Genomic DNA, 19674 nt, shown 5'->3' with positions numbered 1-19674 from the left:
GGGCTCTGTGCTAACAGCTAGCTCAGAGCCTGGAGCCTGTTTCAGATTCTGTGTCTCCCTCTCTCTCTGACCCTCCCCTGCTCGCTTTCTCCTCTCTCTCTCTCTCAAAAAGAAATAAAACACTTAAAAAAAAAAAAAAGAACATGAGCTTTTCGTCTCCATTAGGAGAGAATAATTCACCCAATCAACTTTCCAAGGAGCTAAAAATATGGAAATATATATTGTGGGTAATACAGGGAAAACTTTACATAAAATCAATTTGAAAACTAAAAGGGGTTTACAAATGCAATATTTAGTTTTATTCTGCACAAGCTTCCAGTCTCCTTGTCTGTTAGAAAGGAATAATAATAGTGCCTTTTTCATGAAGCTGTTATGAAGAGTCAATATATAACAATTTGCAAAAGCACTTAGAGCAGCGTCTGGCCTATAGTGGGCTCTACGTCCACATCGGCCCGTTATTGTTGTCATCATTACCATTATCTGGGCCGAGGTGCAGGGAGAGGTCAGAGAGCAAAAATGAAACCTCCCTGAGGTTAAAATCAGGCATTCTGAGTAGTGGACAGGAAGGCTGCTTACAGGCAAGACCGTGCCGAGGCTCCTGGATGGGCTGGGCTGGAGATGGACCAGAGGAGGCCTGTCTAAACATCCCAAGGCTCAGTTCTGTACTCCCTTGGGCCTATCACTTGACCTCCCTGGCCTTCGCTTTCTCAACTAGAAAATAGCACCTCTATTTCACTAGGATTAAGAGAGAAGACACACCAAGCTTCCAGCAGGAACAAATTTCTCTAGCTCACCTACTCTCCTCCTGCAAGGGGGCAGATTATCATATTGATCCATCTGACTTCAGCATCTAAATAAGCAGCCCTCACTTTTTTTCTCCTTTAAAACACTCCGCAAGCTGTGCCATTTCGTTCTCATGCCCAGAAAATTCTGAGGCCCCTTGTCAGCTGCTGAGACTTCCAAGAGCCCGAGTGGTCCAGAAATGGAGGTGCAGAACTGTTGGAAGGAGGGGAGGCGTGCTGGCCGGACAGACCCTAATCAATCATGGGCGCTGCCGCGGGGCCCGCGGTGACAGCTGTGCATTCCACCTCTCCACGCCCGCCTGCCAGGCTGCACAGCGCTCGCACGTCTGTACTTTGGAAAGGGTCAATTTTTCCAGTCGGCAGGCGTGAAAGCGTGTGGTTTCTGCATCCTGCTTCCCACTCCCCCTTGGCTTGCTTCTGTTGGGCTCTTGGCACCCAGCTTCTCTCCTCCCCAGGCTCACTGTTTTTTCAAATGAGCTCTCCTTGATTTTGGTCTCCAGCTACCTGGCAGGAGTCTGGGCTGTGACAGGGGACCAACATCAGGCGGGCGAGACGGGCGCGTGAGACAAGGAGCTAGGAGGTACGGAGGGTCAGGGAGCTGGGCCGAGAAGCTTGAAAGGCTCTGAAAGGTTTCACCTCTGGTTTAACAGAGACCATTCTATCTGAGAAGGTGCGCTGTGTCTCCACGAAAGGGAAGGAATGAAAAGGACAGACAGGGGCGCTCCCCGCCTGTCTTTGGGGGTGTGGGGAGACTGCTGGGCAGGAAGGTGCATCAGGAGCACAGGCTACGTAATCCGTTCCTTCTGCTTCCTGCCCGGTGTGCCCACTGCCCAGGACGCAGGGCCTCGTACCGTCATCGCTCGTGTGGTGCTCTGTGGTCACATCCTGGGTCGAGTCCTCAGCCGAGGTAGTCTCTCCATGAGGGCTGTCACTGCAACAGAAACAAGAGTGATGGGGACCTCAGCCCTGGCTGCCCAAATCCTTGTCTTCTCCTTCACGCAGCTCCCTTGCAACAAGGGCGCAGAAGCTATTTCATGCTCTCCGCATCCTGACTGTACACTACAGACAAGCGTTGATAACGAAATACAAGGCTCCTGAGGTTCTCTAGTCTGGTCTCTGCTGCAAAAACTACTCGAGACTGCCGGGGACTTATGATATCCTGAGACAGAGGGAGCCCCTTTTGAATTCATAAAATAAGTCATTTCGAAAATACACAAAAACTCAACTCTTCAAGAGACATCTCGCTAGGTGAACTAGTTCCTGGAGGGAGAATGTGGAAGAAAACACTAGGCTTTTGCGTGGGACACAATAGGAGCTGAAAGCCATGCCTGGCACTTAGTAGGTGTGTGACCCCGGGTGAGGGAATGAATCTTTTTTAGCCTCCACTGCCTAATCAATAAATTGAGGATAGTGGTTTGTATACCTCACAGAGTCATGTGAGGGTAACTGGGCCTCCTTTCCTTCTTTCTCATTTTGCTTATGTCTCTGGGCTTTGTGGTTTGCTCTGTGTACTAGTGAGAGAGTGGGAGGTGAGTCGGCAGGAGAAGAGCCTGCTGTGGGCTGGACGAGAGGGCAGGACATGGAAGTCGGTCAAGTTCCTAAACAGTTCAGCGGGTCTAAAACCATACAGGCTTGAGAATCAAGAATGGCCAGGGAAGTTACTAGGAAAGTCGTTTCTTCTCCTGGGCTTCTGGCTCCTGGACATCAGGGTGGATGGGGATGGGCACCAGGAAGTTCTAACTTTCTAAGAAATAGACAAAACCCCTGTTCATTTCTAAAGTTTCTTCCTCTGGCAGTTGGTAGTAACAAGGGGGACTTCCAGGCAGTTCTATGGAAGTATCACCACCACCTCAACTCCACTACCTGGCCTCACCATTCCTACGTTTGAGCCTCTAACCTGTCCCTCCACTTGGAATGGGTTTTTCACTCCAGAAAGTTCCTCAAAGTTCAGGGAACCAGTTCAGAACTCACCTCACGTGAAGCAAGTCAGTTCCAAGGAGGCTCTCCAGACTCCAGAGAACATTCTGGGAGAACATCAACAGGGACTCTCCCTTATCAAAAAATGTGGGCACAGGTTTTCACTGGGGCACTGTTTACTGTGCTTAAAAGCCCTCTGATGAGTTTCATGACATTCTAGAAGCCCTCAGGCACCAGGGGTGCACAGAGCAAAGGCTCCGTTTCCTCCAGAGCTCCAAGTTCATTTATACAGCCATCCACTAAGGCGGCAGTTCTCAAATGTCAGGGAGTCCTGGAAAGTTTGTTGAAAGCGGACTGCTTCACCCCTAGTTTCTAATTCTCCAGGGCCGGGCGGAGCTGAGCTGTCTGTACCCCTAACCAGTCCTATGTGACGTAAGTATTGTTGGTCCAGGGGCCCCACTCGGAGAACCACTGCTCTAACGTGAGGGCAAGATGATGCCTTTTAAGGTCCCACCTAGGGCTAAAGTCCTATGCGCGGTCCCACGCCTGCACCTGCCGTCTGAGGAAGCCCAGCGGCCAAACAGCAACCGGGTCCTGGAGTACGGCTGGTGAGCGTGGGGAGGTGGGACTAGCCTCTTGGCGTCACAGCGGCAGGGAGGCCAAGCAGCCCGGGGCCCCCTCTTCCTGGCTCTTCTGGTCTCCTGGCCATTCTCCTGGGTTCTCAGGCTCCAGCACCCCCTTCTGCCACCCCTCCCTCACCTCCCCTTCATCCATCTGAGCTCACTTCACTGGCACTTCTTCCTGTTCCCAAAGAAGAGGAGAGGCTGGGAGCCTTCTGAGTGGCTGAGTCCAGTCGTCAGATGGTCCTTCTCACCCACAGTCACCTGCTCTTGATCTTGCGTATTTCTGGCCTCCCACCCAGTCTGTGGTAGTAACATACCCTGACTAATCTGGTGGTTTTTCCAGAGGCTGCTAATAAATGTCAGATGCACAACAAACAGCGGGGGGCCAGGGAGAATGCTTCGGAGAGAACTGGCGGAAGGTGCCCTCCCTTCCATGCCCCTGTGAGCCACCCTCCCCCCCGCCATGACTCTGTCTGCTCCGCTGGGGTGGGAATGGGGGAATGGGGGAATGGGGCTGTGGGGGGCTCTGTGTCCTGGGATCGGGCCGGAGATATTTGAGAAGTGAGGGCACACTTTGGAAGGGAGATAAAGCAGACCCTGGGACCACTTTTCTACAGTTTTCAACCCTCATGCAAGACAGAAACCAAGTCTCCAAGTCACATGAGCAAAGACAGCTCCCTGGAGCACGTCAGCTCGTAGCCTGAGACCTGAGCAGCCTCCCCAGTCCTCACCCACTATCTCTCAGTGACAAAAAGTTTTCTCTCTAAAAGAATGAAATCTGGCCATCTGTAGCAACGTGGATGGAACTTGAGGGTGTTATGCTGAGCGAAATAAGTCAGGCAGAGAAGGACAGCTACCATATGTTTGCATGTATAGGTGGATGAGGAGGAACTTAATAGAGGACCATGGGGGAGGAGAAGGAGGAAAAAAAGGGGGGGAGAGGGAGGGAGGCAAACCATGAGAGACTCTTGAATGCTGAGACCAAACTGAGGGCTGATGGGGGTGAGGGGGAGAGGAAGGGGGGTGATGGGCATGGAGGAGGGCACTTGTGGGGATGAGCACTGGGTGGCATATGGAAACCAACTTGACAATAAACTATGTAAGGAAAAAAATGCAATTATCAACAAACAAACAAAGCTTTCTCTCCAAGCCGGGTAGTATGGGTTTCTCCAGCTCGGAGCCAGATGCTGGGATCCACGGGACAGCGGACAAGATTGAACCCAGGGGTGTCAGTGGTATTTCTGTATTCACAGACACGTGAATACCACTTTCTTCATGCCTCAGGCAGAAGGCTCCTTCTGTGGGGATCAGGGAGAAGCATGGGCTCACTGGCCTCTAATTAAGTAAACAACCTCCCCTGTCCTCCCCGACCTCAGTGGATAGCAATGGGGCTGCTGAATTGGTTCCAGATGTTGAATTCACATGGAATCCGATTTGGGCTGGCTCATGCTTTCAGCTCAGGCTGAAGCATGAGTCGGGGGGAGAAGGGAGGGGAAGGAGGAGGTAAGGGATGTTAGGGAGTTAAAGAGAGAGGCGTTGCCTTTGTGTTCGGTTGGGAAAAAGATACTGTAAGTGGTACCCTGGGGTGCAGTGTTGGGTCCTGGACGGTGCCCTGTACTAAGAACCAAGACAGTGTGGTTGGAATTCCCATCACTAAGGTGGCCTGAAAGATTGTCACTGGCTTCTTCTCTAGGTTACAGTGACTTTCTCTATAATATGGGAATAGTGATTTGTTAACTGTGTAACACAAGGGTCTAGTAAAGACGTGCCCTTAGGGATTCCTTTGATATCTCTGTTACCAGGCTAGGTCATGAAAAACCTTGTCCCACAGGATTGAGTCTTGCTTTAGGGTGGAGATAAGTCTTACCGGCCGAAAATGGAGCTTACCCCTTTTTCTCTTCACAAATCCTGCAATCATTCTAAAGTATCCCTGTACAAACTCACAGCGAGGAAATTATGCCGCATATCCTAGCTCTTCACAATAAGGAAGAAGCCCTTATTTCTGGTGACCCGGACCCAGGACTGCGTCTTACTACACGCAGCACAGACATGGCACCCGAGAGGCACCATTGACTGATGAACAGTTGTTCTAAATACAACTTTACAAACGTTCTTTCCCTGGAGATTATTCACATTCCTATTATTGTTTTCCAGATTGGTTCCTTGGCACTCAGAACTCATAAAACACAGGGAGGTGGCACAAAGTGGCACTTACTCCATAGGTCGGGTCGAGGTCGGGTCAGGCACTGTGCTCAGATCCCGGCAGCTTGGATTGCCTGGGAGCGCAAGGTTGGGAGGATCTGGGTGTTTCCCCTGGGTCTCGCTTGGCCATCTGGCCCCCGTGCCAGTGTGCACTGGGGACACCCCCCAACCTCCGGCCCGGAGGCCCCTTACCAGTAGTCCTCTGTGCTTCCTCCTCTGCTGTAGACAGGGCCCTCCAGCTCCCTGGGGGTTGGGAAGATGTTCTCATGCTGGATGATGGTGGTTTTGATCAGCTCATTCACGTGGGCTTGGCAGGACACCTGGTCGTGGCCCTCAGGCACTGACATCAGTGAGGGCCCGAAGCAGATGGCGAGGTTGTAGGGGTCCATCATGTTCTCTTCACTGAACTGTGATAAACTGGAGGAGAAGGGAAGGGGGCAGGCTGGGAAGCTCTCGCATGAATGCCCAGAAAACACAATTGTGGGAGGCACTGCCAAGAGCAAGAGCAGAAGTTCCACAAATTGCCACCTGCTTTTCTGGGCATCAGAGCCCTTCTAGAAAGTCTAGGGGGAGAAGAGGATGACCACCAGGACAGTCATTTGGGAGCTGCCTCCTTGCAGGTCTCACCCCTCCTCTCTTTCCAGCTCCTCCTTCAAATCCTACTTGTCACCCCATCATGAGCCCCGCTCCATACTTTACCACCAAACCCACCCTGCCTCGAGAATGCACCACTCTGCACGACCAGGGCGGCTCCCACACGTCAGCCCCCTAAGCTGCCAGCACAGATGGAGACCCTCAGGCTGCCCTCGTAATGATACGGTCAGAAGGCACAGTGTGTGTGTGTTGTGTGCCTCCCTGCACAGCAAAACAATCAAATTACTAGGGATGTTCCATTCCAAGCTCTAGACGTCTTTTAAAAAATTGCCAAACGATTAGCTTTTGTATTCCGTCAAGCAACTGAATTTCCTTCTGGAACAGCTAATGTAATTGTTTTTCATTTTCATAATATCCTCTATTATTACAATCAAGATTTATTCAGGAAAAGGTCAGCATTGCTGCTCAGTTTATGCCCAGGCTTTCTCTGGCTACAGTCTGACTCCGTTATTGGGGATTTATTTTGGGAAGTCCCCTTTTCAGCCAGCAGCTGCTCCAGCCACACCTCCAACCTTGGCCAAGGCCCCAAGCCCTTCAGTGAGCCCCTGGGCGTCACTGGCCCTCACTGGTCTCCGTTTGTCCAGGCTGACAGCTTGGCCAGCTCTGGGCCTGTACTCCCTGCCCCCAGCCCTAGGGTGCGGAGCCGTGAGCTCGGCACAGGAGTTCTGCCTCCCTAATGGGCATCTGCAGGAGGTCCCCAGCACCTGGTTCTGTCAGCTCTGAGGAGGAACCGAAGCCCTCTAATACCGAACCAGAGGCCTGAGGCTCAGCTGTCTTCATCTGAGTAGGTATTCGTCAGAACTGGACAGAGTTCATTTCTAGTGTATCCTGTACCCAGACTCAAATTACCACGCTGGTCTCTCTAACCCAATGTTCTCTCCTCTGCTGAAGATTCACAGATCTTGTCCTGTGAAGATACACAGATACATCTCTTGTCCACTTTGGAGAATCAGTGCAGGAACTAAGAAGGGGTACGATGGATGTGAACAGCTGTCACGGGGGGAATTACTGGTCATGGTTGAGAGTCAATGTTCTCTAGGACTCAGTCAAATGCAGCGAGGCCAGCGATGGGTGCGGTTATAGATTTTAGTGGCTGGACCACTTCATAGAAGGTCTTAAAGGCTAAATTTTACAATCCTTCCCTGGCTCCTGAGTTAATAGAGCGCTGGGATTCAGAAAAGGCTGGGAGAAGTTTCTAAGTCTACTTTTTGGTCAGACAAATGTTGGAAAGAGATAGGAGAGATAATTACCTTGGTAACCTCAACAGGGAAAAGGAGGGAGAAGGCCATGTTTCTTTAGTGCGAGCTGATGACATTTGGTAACATGGAAAAAAACCAGTCATTTCTGGGGAAGCCTGGCAGTCAAAGGGAAACAAAGACTAGCTCCAAAAGCCCTAGTCCAGAGCTTTGTGAGAGAGGAGCAACCTTGCCGAGCCTCCTACGGGAAGGACTGTTCAGTTGATAGGTGGCTGCAATGACCATGGGCTTGAGGAGGACACTTCTTCATGGACTAGGGTCTAATGGAGCAGTTGCGTTTCTTACTCCCATTAAAAGGTAAACCAAGATCCTTCTCTCTCTTCCAATCTACAATGGGAACACCCGGGTTTAGGGGGAAAGCCATGATTCTAAACTATTTGGGGGTCACGGCCTCCTTCAAGAATTTGACATAAAGCAGAGATTCTCTCCCCAGGAAAACTCACATGTGTACACATACAGATGCACTCATCTCATATACAATATAAAGGTGCTAATAATCCATGCCCTAAAGTCTGTATCCAGTATAAGAATTCAAATACTGGATTTTTATTGAAAAAACAAAAACAAAAACAAAACAAAACAAAACAAAAAAACCCTAAAATGGATAACAGTGGTAACAGCTTCCTCTTTAAACATTTTTTTGGCGTGGACTTATATAAGGCCATCTCTTCTAAGAACTGTACTATATTTCTATAGCTTCTATCTATAATACTAGTGAATTCTTCTAATTGATTCAAACTCATCTTTTGTGTATCTTAACAAGGCTCAGCACAGAGATTGGGAACATAGGCTTTTGGGGAGGAATGAGAAAATCAGGATTGCTGTAGGGAACTTGTTTTTTTATCATGTACTTTTCTGGACTTTTTACCTTTTAATGATGCACATTTGTCTCTTAGATTAAATTAAAAGAGAAAAACAAAACATCCCCTGAATTTTAGAGTCAAGTGGATCTGGTTTTGAGTCCTGGTCACATCGCTTACCAATTCCATGATAGTGTTCTACATTCTAAGTCTCTTCCATGTAAAAAAAAAAAAATTGTACCTTCTTTGTGGCGCTGCTATAAAGCTTAAATGAGCAATTACACTCAAAGCACTGAGCACTGTGCCTGGCACATAGGTGGTGCTCAATCAATATTTTCTGTCATTATAATATCCTAATTGCTTCTTGATATAGGGCCCTTGATTCTAGTCAGAAAATAGAAAGCAGGGCTGCTGACATTTGCCAGCAATTGATTTATAGGAGTCTAGCCATTGTCTTCTCCTGATCGGTGTCATCAGGCTGAGGACTCCAGATCCCAACATTGAAAGCTTAACTCCTCCTTACCAAGAACGGTAAGCTTGGGACAGACTGTTTGAAATACATGACATTTCACTTAAAAACCTTCCACTTCACGTGTCCCAGGTGTTTGATTTGGCAACAACCAACAGACTGTGGGTAAGATATTACACATCAGGGTTGACTCTAGGTCTGAAAGGGATGAAGAGAAATCATATTATTCACCATGGCCCCAGGCAAAACGTGGGGCTGAGAATCCATCAGTCCTTTTAAAACCTTTTCCAATAGGAGACACTACAACTTCCCACTATAAACTCAAGATTTAACAGCCTTCCCCGACTTCCTCAAAAGGCTCTCTAAGACACGAGACATGAAAGGTAATTCTGGCTGATTTTTTCTCATGCTCCTTCAAAGGCATCCCCTCACTCCCTCTGCCTGTGACGCCATGTGTCAGCACTCCCGTGCTCCTTGCATCTGTTAAGGGACTTCGTCTGTGCCCTCATGTTCCACCTTCCTTCCCCCGCAGTGAACTCCATCCTCTCTTCTCCAATAAGAATATCACTCCCGCCATTGCCCTCGCTGTCTCCTCCGTCATTAGTTCTTCCTCACCGCTGTGTCATTCCCACCAGCCTGCAAACATGCAGTAATACTGTCCATCTGAAAAGAAATCTCTCTTAACTCCATATCCACACCTAATTACTGTCCCATTTCTCTCCTCTTCAACAATAAAACTATTTGGGAGTTCTCTATACTTGCTGTTTCTGATTCATCTCCACCTCTTTGGTTATGGACTAAATTGTGTCCCGCTCCCCAAATTCCTGTGTTGAAGCCCTATCCCCCCAGCATGTGACTGTATTTGGAGAAAGGGCGTTTAAGAAGATAATGAAGGTTACATGAGGTCATCAGCGTGGGGGCCTGCGCTGATGGGACTGTGGTCCTTATACTGAAGGGAGGAGATAGCAGAGCTCTCCCTGCTCATGCAGAGAGGAAAGCCATGGGAAGACACAGAAGGAAGGTGGCCATCTACAAGCCAAGGAGGGTCCTCACCAGAAACCAACTATGCTGGCACCTTACTCTTGGACTTCTAGACCCCAGGACCATGAGACAACGGGTTTCTATTCCTGAAGGCACCTGGTCTGTGGTATTTTGCTACGGCAGCCCTAGCAGACTAACATGCCTTCTCTCTCCCTCCCTCCCCTTCTTTGTTGTGGTAAAATATACAGACATACAACTTACCATTTTTACCATCTTTAAAAAAAAGGTTTTTTTAATGTTTATTTATTTTTGAGAGAGAGACAGAGCATGAGCAGAAGAGGGGCAGAGAAAGGAAGACACAGAATGTGAAGCAGGCTCCAGGCTCTGAGCTGTCAGCACAGAGCCTGATGCGGAGCTTGAACTCATGAACCGTGAGACCACGACCTGAGCCAAAGTCAGTCGCCTAACTGACTGAGCCCCCAGGCACGCCCCATTTTCACCATCTTAGTAAAAGCGTACAATTCCGCGCCATTTAGCGTATACACAATGTTGTGCAGCCATCATCACTATTATTAGTTCCAGGACAGTTTCATCACTCGAAAGGAAATCCCACATCCATCAGCGGTCACCCCCCTTCTGTCCTCCCCTCAGCCCCTGGCTACACAAGTCTGCCGTCTCCACTAACGTGCCTGCTCTGGACATTGCACACAAATGGAATCACACACTACGTGGTCTTTTGCGACTGGCTTCTTTGGTTCAGCGTGATGTTTTCAAGGTGCATCCACGCCATAAGGTGCTTCAGCATCTCATTCCTTTTTATGGCTGAACGCTACTCCTCCGCCTCCACGCCCCCCCCACCCCCCGTATGGGTCTATCACGTTTCTTCTCTCCATCAGCAGCACCCCTTCTCTCCTGAACCCACACCGGCAGGGTTTGACCCCTTCCACTCCATCAACACAACGCTGCTCAGGGTCACCAGTACTCTCCCTGCTGCTAAAGCAATTCTTAGTCCTTTTCTTAGCTGACCTGTCATCACATTTCACTCTGTTATCACACCCTCTTCGAAATACTTCTCTATGTGGCTTCTGGGACATCATTTTCTCTAGGACATCATTTCTCTGGGACATCATTTCCTACCCCATGGCCCACTGTCACCTGCTCAGCGAAGCATCTGCTGACCACTGGGTATTAAAGAGCAAATTCTCACCCTGGCCCTGGGCAGGCTCCACTTGCCTTACCTGCTTTATTTTTCTCTATAGCACTTATCCTCTGACATGTGATATGCATACTTATTAGTTTGGTCTGTCTTCTTCCAATAGAATATAAACTCCACAAGGGACTCCATGGGACACCTGGGCTGTTTGGTGCACTCTTAGATGGTCAGCACCTAAAACAGGGCCTGGCACACAGTAGATGCTTAATAAATATGTATGAAATAAATGACTAAGTTAGTATGTGAGCAGCTACGGATCTCCGAAGGCAACCCAACCACAACTCTACTTGTCCATCGGTGAGTAGAAGCCAAAACACTCCTTGTGAAAGTCAGAAGAACAGCCCAGACAGAATCTTTCCAAACTATGAGGCACCTGGAGATGGGTGAGATTTAGAGGAAGACTCAGCTTTTGTGGAGCCACCGGGGCACTTTAATCAGGAGAGAAGCACCACTGATTGATTCTTTCAGACAGCGGAACAGTGTTTAAGGACCCGGCACACGGCTTCTCAGACTCTCATGTGTGTGACTCGCCAGGGGACCTTGTTAAAATACAGACTCTGATTCATAGGACTTCAAGAGGGGAGGGGCTCAGACTCTGCATTGCTGACAATCTCCCCAGATGATATTGGTGAAGCTTGTCCGTGAACCTCACTTGGCTAGCAAGAAACTAGAAGGCTATATTGTTTGACATCAGAAGAAAGCAGGTTTCAAAAGGCAAGCAGCAGAATCAGCTGCAGTGAGGGGGAGCTACCTACACTTTGTTGGGGGGCAAAAACTCTCTGGGTAGTATACAGGCTGCGGTAGGCAGCCTCCAAAATTAACCTCATGGTCCCTGCCTACTGGTATTCACTCCCTGGTGTAATTTTCTCCCTTTGAATGTGGGCTAGATTTAGTGACTCATTTCTAGTGAATGGAATATGGAAGAAGGCATGGGATGTCATTTCTGAGATTAAGCTACCAAGGACTGTGCTTTCTGTCTTGGGTGTTCTCTCAACTTGTTTGGAGGGAAGCCGGCTGCCATATTGTGTGTAGCTCTATGGTGAGGCCCACATGGTGAAGAGCTAACAAAAGACTCGGCCAGGGACGAAGGTCCTTCGTCCAACAACCTGCAAGGAACTGAATCCTGCCAACACCACGCAAGTGAGCTTGGAAGAAGATCCTCTCCTAAGCGGAGCCTTTGGAAGAGACTATGGCCCTGCCCCCACCACTTTCACTGCAACCTCCTAAGACCTAGAGCCAGAGTCCCTGGCCACACTGCACCTGGATCCCTAACCCACAGGAACCTTAACAGAATAATGAATGCCTCTTGTTTCAAGTTGGTAAGTTTTAGGGTGATTTGTTCCACAGCAATAGATAATTAATACAGATGCTAGAAAGGATAATGGTAATAGTTAATAAGGCCTGCTGGACAGGCATGTGCCTGAGGTTTGTGCAGTGGACTGGGAATTCTGAAGGACACTAGCTACGTAGATATGGAGCCAGGTCAGGTCCACACAGTGCTGGTGCGCTGCGTAAGGAGTTCCACAAACATATGTATACATATTAGTTTTTTTGGCTCCTTGAGATTGAGGATGGGTACAACCCAAAAGAAAAGACCATCCAGAAATAAAGTACACACATGTCCTAGGACGCAGAATGACAGAGAAGAGCAGTCCTGAAAGTCTAAGCCGGGGCAGTCTCCCTCAGGAGTGACCTGTGTCCACCGTTGCCACATCTGTTGATAAGGGTACACTTAGGACCTGCCATCTTCCTGCAGAGGTGTCTTCTCTACCACCCATGTCCTGAATTCCATTTATTACTTTAGGAAACACCCCGGTTATTAATGTTGCATCTTTCCCATGAACTACTCTTATGAGCAAATGCATCTTTTTTAAAACCAGATAAAAAAGCAAAACCAAGGACACTTGTGGGGATGAGCACTGAGTGTTATGTGGAAACTAATTTGACAATAAACTATTTGTTAAAAAAAAAAAAAAAAGCAAAACCAAAGTAATTCCCATGTTGACTTCAACAGTGGCCACCGTCTCTGGCTCCGCACGATGGCTTGCTCTATGGCTCCCCCTGCTCCTGTGAGCCCCCGCCACCATTTAGCAGGAAGAAGATGTGGGGGAGAGGATGGGGCCAATGTGCTTACACAACACAGTCTCCCCAGGACCTGCGTGTGCTCCCTTGTTGTGTTACCCACTGCCGTCAGGCTCCTTGCTCTGGGGGAGCAGACCAGGTTCACTCTGGGGGCAGGTATCCATCAATGAGGGGAGAGAAGGATGGTGGCCCTGGGAGGCTGAATGGCTCAAGAGTCATCACATAGTTTCCGTTTCCACCAGCCCGGAATGCACCTCACGTGAGCACCCTGCGTGAGCCGTGAGGGGCTCTGAACTCAGGCAGTTGTGGTGCTGAGTCAGGGTGTGGCTAATGGCATATGCAGACACAGCCGCGTGGAGGAGGCAGACCCAACAGCCGGGCCCTTCTGTCACTCTCCACCACCAGCAGCAAGGCTGACGGACAGTGTGGGTGCTCCGGCAACGTCTCCGGCAGGGGGTGCTAACCTAGATGTCCTAGAGAGCCAGGCTGACCATGAACTTACGAGGGAGCCAAAGCTCATGAGATGGTCACTAAATTTGTTTTCCTTTGAAGCAAAGACCAAATAGACCAGGAAGAGAAAGAAATTTGTGCTGAAAGACGCTATCTCCAGGGTGACTGGGTGGCTCAGTGAGTTGAGCATCTGACGTTGGCTCAGGTCATGATCTCATGGTTTGTGAGTTTGACTGCAGCATTGGGCTCTGTGCTGACAGATCAGAGCCTGGAGCCTGCTCCGGATTCTGTGTCTCCCTCTCTCTCTGACCCTCTGCCACTTGCACTCTGTCTCTGTCTCTCTCTCTCTCAAAAACGAATAAACATTAAAAAAAATTTAAAAACCAAACAAAAAACAAAAAGACGCTAGCCCCTTGGTCTAATTTTTGTTTTCTCTTTTGATAGATTCACAGGTCTAGGTAAATGTTTCTTTACTAGAGGAAAACACGTAAAACAAGATTGATGACAAGTGAATTCAGTATCAGTATTAGGGAGTGTTTGGAGGGCCCGCTTCACCCAGGCAGCTGCCCTTCCTGCATCGGGCACTGGCGCCTCGGGGAATACGGGTCCACTATCACCAGATCTAATAGTGCTTTCAAGAGAAACTGGAAATCTAGATATTTTTTAGTAAAATCCCCTAGTATTCAAGACACAGCAGACAGAAAGGAAACACATCTGTGGGTCTTATCTGGCCTCACGTTGCCCATATATAGCCCTTGCTCTGGGTTGCGGAGGGAGACGCTACAGGGGAAGCAGCGTGGGGACCGCGGTGCCCACGGCGGGGAGTATCACACATCCCTGCTTGCTGCTTCTGCCGCCCCCTGGGGACACAATGCCTGCCCTGGGCAAGGGCACATGGACAGGAAGCAATGCCCCAGTCAAGCCCAGGGCCCCTCTTGCCCTCAGAGCTCTCGTGGCTACACTCACTCCCTGGGTAACCAGCTAAAATAGCAAGTACACGGTGACTGCAGACTCGTAGCTCCAATCAGTTTCTCCCGAGTGTCCGATTCTCAAGTCCCGCTACCTACTTGGAAATCTCCACTTGGACGCCTAACAGGCACCTCGGATTAACATGACCCAGCGGGTGCCTTGTCTCGATTCCGTCTTCCCCAGCTCCATAACAGTCACTGGTTCCCTGTTGCTTCTGCCAAACATTTGGATTTCTCTCCTTCTTCACACCCTACATCCTCCCCATCAGGAAGTTCGGTCAATGCTATGCTCCAAACAGACCCCAAACCCAACCCCACAGCCATCACCCTCCCTCGTGACCCCTCCCATCCTATCTAAGCCCCCAGTACCCATGGCCAAGACCTCACAATAACCTCTACCTAGGTCTCCCTGCCTCTCTTTGCAGCCCTCAATGGTGACTTCTCCGCAAAGCTGTTGGCGGGCTTAAAAAATATAGAGAGATCAGATCTCGTCACTCTTCTGCTTAAAACCCTCCAGTGGCTTGTCAAAGCCAAACCCATTTTTACCGTGACTCTCAGGGCCTGATGGCCTTGGACATCCCTGTGGTTCCTTCACTTCATTTAGGTTCCTGCTCTCACACCATCTCCTTCAGAGAGACCCTTGCTGACTACCCCTCTGCAGCAGCTCTCCCTCTTTCACCCCTGCTCCCATTCAGACCCCCCATGCTGGCTCTTAACTTGCGCTTCTTCATTTCTCTTCTAAGCACTTACTCCGGCCTGACATAGGTGTTATCTCTCTGTCTCCTGCTCTGGAATGTGAGTTAAATGATACCAGGGCTTTTGTCTCTTATTTTGCAACATGTTCGTATGGCCTGCGACGGTGCCCAGCACCTTGTAGGTGCTCCATAAATACCTATTGGGCTGGATGAACTGACATAGCTCTACATGGAAGCTTCCAGGGCTGAAGCCAAGGCCTGATCCAGTTGCTCACTGGGAAGTCTACTCACTGATTGAGGAAGGCAAAGAGGTATCTCATGATAATCAGAGTGGTTTTGGGCAGGACCAGGAGGACTTTCCGGATGTGCAGAGCTCTCTCCTGCAGGCTGTCCATTGCTGAAAGAAGAAAGCCATGTGTCATCCTCCATTGCAACAGAGATCCCGAGGAGTGATGGTCAGAGGGCCCTTCCTACCAGCAGGTGCTGCACAGTGGCCAGGCCAAGTCCACACAGCACTGGTGCTAGTCTATGTAAGGAGTTCCATTCCTGGGGCTCCTTGGGGCTGGGCTGCAGCTATAGGGTACATGTTAGGCTCCAGACACTTATGGATTACAGGACTTAAGGAATATGTATGTTGGGCACTGAAGGGGTTGGAGATGTCCCCAAGTACCTACTACCCTCTTATTAGAACCAGAGACAAGGACTGTCCATGAACCTGCTATAACTAATTGCTTGACATCTGGTCTTGGGGGGATGTACATGTGGGGAGGGACACATGCTGTGCAGGTCTTGTCTTGCTCACTCTACACAAGTATCACCTTGCCCTCTGGATAGGTCTGGCTTATCTTCCCCTCCCTTATCTGCAGTGGGGTTGAGCAGAATGCAGCCAAAGGCAAGAGATGGTAGATGCCTGCATAAATAGTGCTATCTGGGGAGAAGACCAAAGCAGTTTCCTGATTCTTGTGCTGTGGACAGATCAATTACAGGTAAGCCCCAAGGCTGGTGGCCTCCATCCAAAGCCAGTCTCCCCACTCCCATAGTGCCCCACATGGCTATTGTCATTTTCTATGTGCGTCTTTCTGTGAAAAAGAAGTGGAAAGCAGTGGGTTTAGGAGCATATCTCAAGGGGAGAAGTGTGCACCCAATGTGTCTTGAACTATCTTGGTAGCCCCGGTCCACTTAAGATTTTTGCCTAAGCCCAGTCCTAGAGAAAGATGTGAGGACAGGAGGGATGCATATATTTAATCACCCACAGAACTGATTTTCACTAGACCTCCCAAAATAGTGGGTCAAAAAGAGAGCTTATTGAATGTTTTGGGTCCTCAGAACAGCAGATAGGAACAGTGTTCGTGGCATGTGCTGAGTCAAATTCGAAACTTGGGGGGTATGAAGACCCTGGTGCACCTAGGAAGAAGGTTCTTTTCCCCAGGTCCAAGGCACTGCCTTCTCCAGCCTCTGTAGCCATCATTCCATTGGGGTCTACTTCCAGGGTGATCTGATATTAACCCAAGTTTCCATGGATTATGTTCCATGGAAAACAAAACAGGATAATGAGCTAAACTAAATGGTGAGAACAGTTCTTCCAAGCCCCAAATTTGAGAGTAAGAGGTAGAGAAACTGTAAGAAGGATAAAGTAGAGACTATATCCTTTTCCAGGAAAACATCATGTCGCTACTTTTAAATGTGCAGAGGGCTTTTATTTCTAGAAGAACACACATTAACACAGCTAGCAGGTAAGCCGTGCCATGTTTAAAGCAACAAGCAGAAAACATTTCTTTTAGATCATAACAAGCACAAGCAGTAAATGTCTGAACTGCCACTAACTGAAAAGTACCATGTCTTACATATGATTGGAAATGTATTTTACTGGGGATGCTTGGATGACTCAGTCTGTGAAGTGTCTGACTCTTGATTTTGGCTCAGGTTATAATCTCACAGTTTGTGAAATTGAGCCCTGAGTCAGGTGGACTTGATGCTGAGAGTGCAGGGCCTGCTTGGGATTCTCTCTTCCCCTCTCTCTGCCCCTCCTCTGCTCATGCTCTCCTTCTCTCTCTCTCTCTCTCTCTCTCAAAATACATAAATAAATTAAAAAAAAAAAAAAGAAATGTGTTTTCCTGAAGAAAGATAAAGCCCAGCAAAGCAAGGCGTTTAAGGTAAATCAGAAAGAAAAGGCCAGGATGTCTGACTTGTCCTAGACTCTTCCTGAAAACTCATCCTTCCTCCCTCCCTAGCAGGGGGTGAAGGACTGAGGATGAGGAGGAGAGACTACAGAGGGAAAAGAAAAAGATTACTGAAAAGTTTATGGGGGCGGGAAAGACCCCATGGAAACTGCTTGTCTGTTGTTACTAGGTGTTCTTTCCTGCCCAGAGCCCAGTCTGAGGCCAGGATGTACTTACTGACGCAGGCCATCAGGTCATGGAAGATATCCTTGGGGAAGAGAGGGTGTTCCAGCCCCCGGAAGTAAAGCTTCAGGACGCCAGCAATGGAGTCCATGTCATGGTCATTCTGGTCCCCAGCCAGGGGGTCCTCTCCTGAGGATAAGCAGCCCCCCAAAAAGGAAAGAGAGAATGAGAGAGGTAAAACCCCACAGAACAAAGCAGAGGTGGTGGGAAAGGGCTGACTTTCCAAGTTCCCATCAGAGTCCATCAGCTCTCTCCCCAGCATGGTGGCCATGAGTAGGATCGACCAGGGACTAGATAAAGCAAAGACTGCTTAGGTTCAGGGGCCCCAAGCCTAGAAGAGGGCACAAGGGTCCATTAGGATAAATTGGATTGTGCCAGGCTAGCTCAGGGACATTCTGTCTGGGCTGGTCTGGGACATTGCAACAGGCCCTCTCACAAGAATCATGAAGCCAGGCTGGGACTGAGCCCCTGGGGAAGGAAAACGAGGCCAAGGAGGCTTGCCACTCTGACTCGCTCTTACTCCTCCTGGCTCGCAACAAAGGACACCTACTTACGGGAGAACAATCACGCTGGAGCTCCCTATGGAAGATCTCATATCAGATGTAATTAGATTTAATGATAGGACCAACCTCAAATTGAAACTATATATATCCATTACAGTGACGGAAATTGCCAAAGCTTGCCCATTACCTTAATAGCCCACAAGATAATAAATGGGCTACGACGAACAGGCGCATTAGCCTTGATATTAACTGCCACCAAGGGCTCTGGATGAAGCCATAAGCCGCCCAGATATCATAGTTAACTTCCTGGGTTTTGGCAGAGCATCCACAGGCGAGAGGCATGATGAGTGGGCCAAGGAGGGAGCAGCGATGTGCCCTGGTGTCTCCCTGCACGTGCTGGGGAACACCCCACGAGAGACAGCAGGTGCCAGGCTGAAGAGCCCAGGTGCCTCCCCGGGGAGACAGGGAGGAGCCACGGGAGGAGCCACACCTAGGGGGCTGGCAGACATCTGGGCTTACCTTCAAGCCCGCTTCCTTACCTCTCTCAAAGGCATTTTTGATGTCATTCACTTCCACCTGGGATCCCGACACCCGGAAGATTCCTTCATGCTGTAGTCCTGGAAAGACAGGGAAAAGTGGTCAAGGAGGAGAAGAAACAAAAGTCACAGCCACAGCTTCACGCTCGGTTGGATGTCTGTGTCCTCTGGCCAGCATGCATTTAAGCACCATGTCTCTGTCCTTCAGCCCAAAGGAGAAAACATGTGCAAGGAGAAGTCCCCGGAATGGGTAGATATGAGGCATAAACAAAGCAAAGAAGTCCACCCCATGTCTCCATTTCTTATTCTGAGGGAGAGGGAGACCAGGAAGCAGGATCCTCCCCCTGCCTTTGCTCCTCTGTTCCCATCCGCGAAGTGATGAAGCGACCCCTGGCACCTTCTTATTACCCCCTGCCAGGAACGGGCACCGGGGGTACGGCAGGCAGGCCTTAGACACCGCTGGAGGAGTTTCATAAGGCCTGCCATACAATTACTGCTTTGGCTGTCCCAATACTGTTTGGCTCTGCTAGGGCACAGTGTTCTGAATATTCAGGAAAGACAGAAGACAGGAAAAGGCAAGTGATCAGTCAACACACAGTATTGTCAGATACCCTGCTGGTTGCTGGTCCTTGACCGCAGCTCAACTCAAAGGCAAATATGCATAGATGTGACAGTGTGATAATGGGCATAAAACTGTGTCCTCTTGGGTTTTGTTAGAGTAGAAACAATCACTAAAGAAAATAATAATGCATGTGCAGGGATTGCTGCTAAAAAAATGCTTTTGCAGAAATAAATCAACACGTTTTCACAATAGCCATCAAGGTAGGGGTCACTAGCAAGCCCATTTTCTAGATGATGCAAGGGATGAGTGATGGCCAGCTTTGGGTTATACAGGTGACAAGAACCAGAGTCATCAGGCCTTCTGGTTGTAATCATGTACTCACTCCTCAACACCAGGCTTGTGGGGCCGACCAGAGGGAAAATGCAGAGAGGGCAGGAACCCACTTGTTAGTCTGAACAAGGATGTGGCTCATGATCCCACACAAGGGACTGCAAAGGTGGTGAGAGATCTAGGAAGCATGTCCTTAGAGCTGGCCCCAGGGGTCAGGCCAAACGAGTG

General features: G+C 49.3%; 1 protein-coding gene across 10 annotated transcripts in view; it reads right to left on the bottom strand.

The window, feature by feature from the left end:
* Window positions 1-19674, bottom strand: part of SRGAP2 (SLIT-ROBO Rho GTPase activating protein 2) — a 237768-nt gene that overhangs the window by 11853 nt on the left and 206241 nt on the right. For all 10 annotated transcript variants that reach the window (XM_039227569.1, XM_039227564.1, XM_039227565.1 and 7 more), the window contains 5 exons: window positions 18558-18635; window positions 17510-17644; window positions 15405-15510; window positions 5738-5962; window positions 1655-1734 (listed from right to left, as the gene is read on the bottom strand). In XM_039227569.1, coding sequence (XP_039083500.1) covers window positions 1655-1734; window positions 5738-5962; window positions 15405-15510; window positions 17510-17644; window positions 18558-18635 — 624 coding nt within the window. The remainder of the gene's footprint in view (window positions 1-1654; window positions 1735-5737; window positions 5963-15404; window positions 15511-17509; window positions 17645-18557; window positions 18636-19674) is intronic.

The sequence above is a fragment of the Hyaena hyaena genome, unplaced genomic scaffold (assembly GCF_003009895.1).
Source record: "Hyaena hyaena isolate Hyena2069 unplaced genomic scaffold, ASM300989v1 scaffold_28, whole genome shotgun sequence".
Taxonomy (NCBI): domain Eukaryota; kingdom Metazoa; phylum Chordata; class Mammalia; order Carnivora; family Hyaenidae; genus Hyaena; species Hyaena hyaena.
This window is presented reverse-complemented; position numbering and strand designations above follow the sequence as displayed.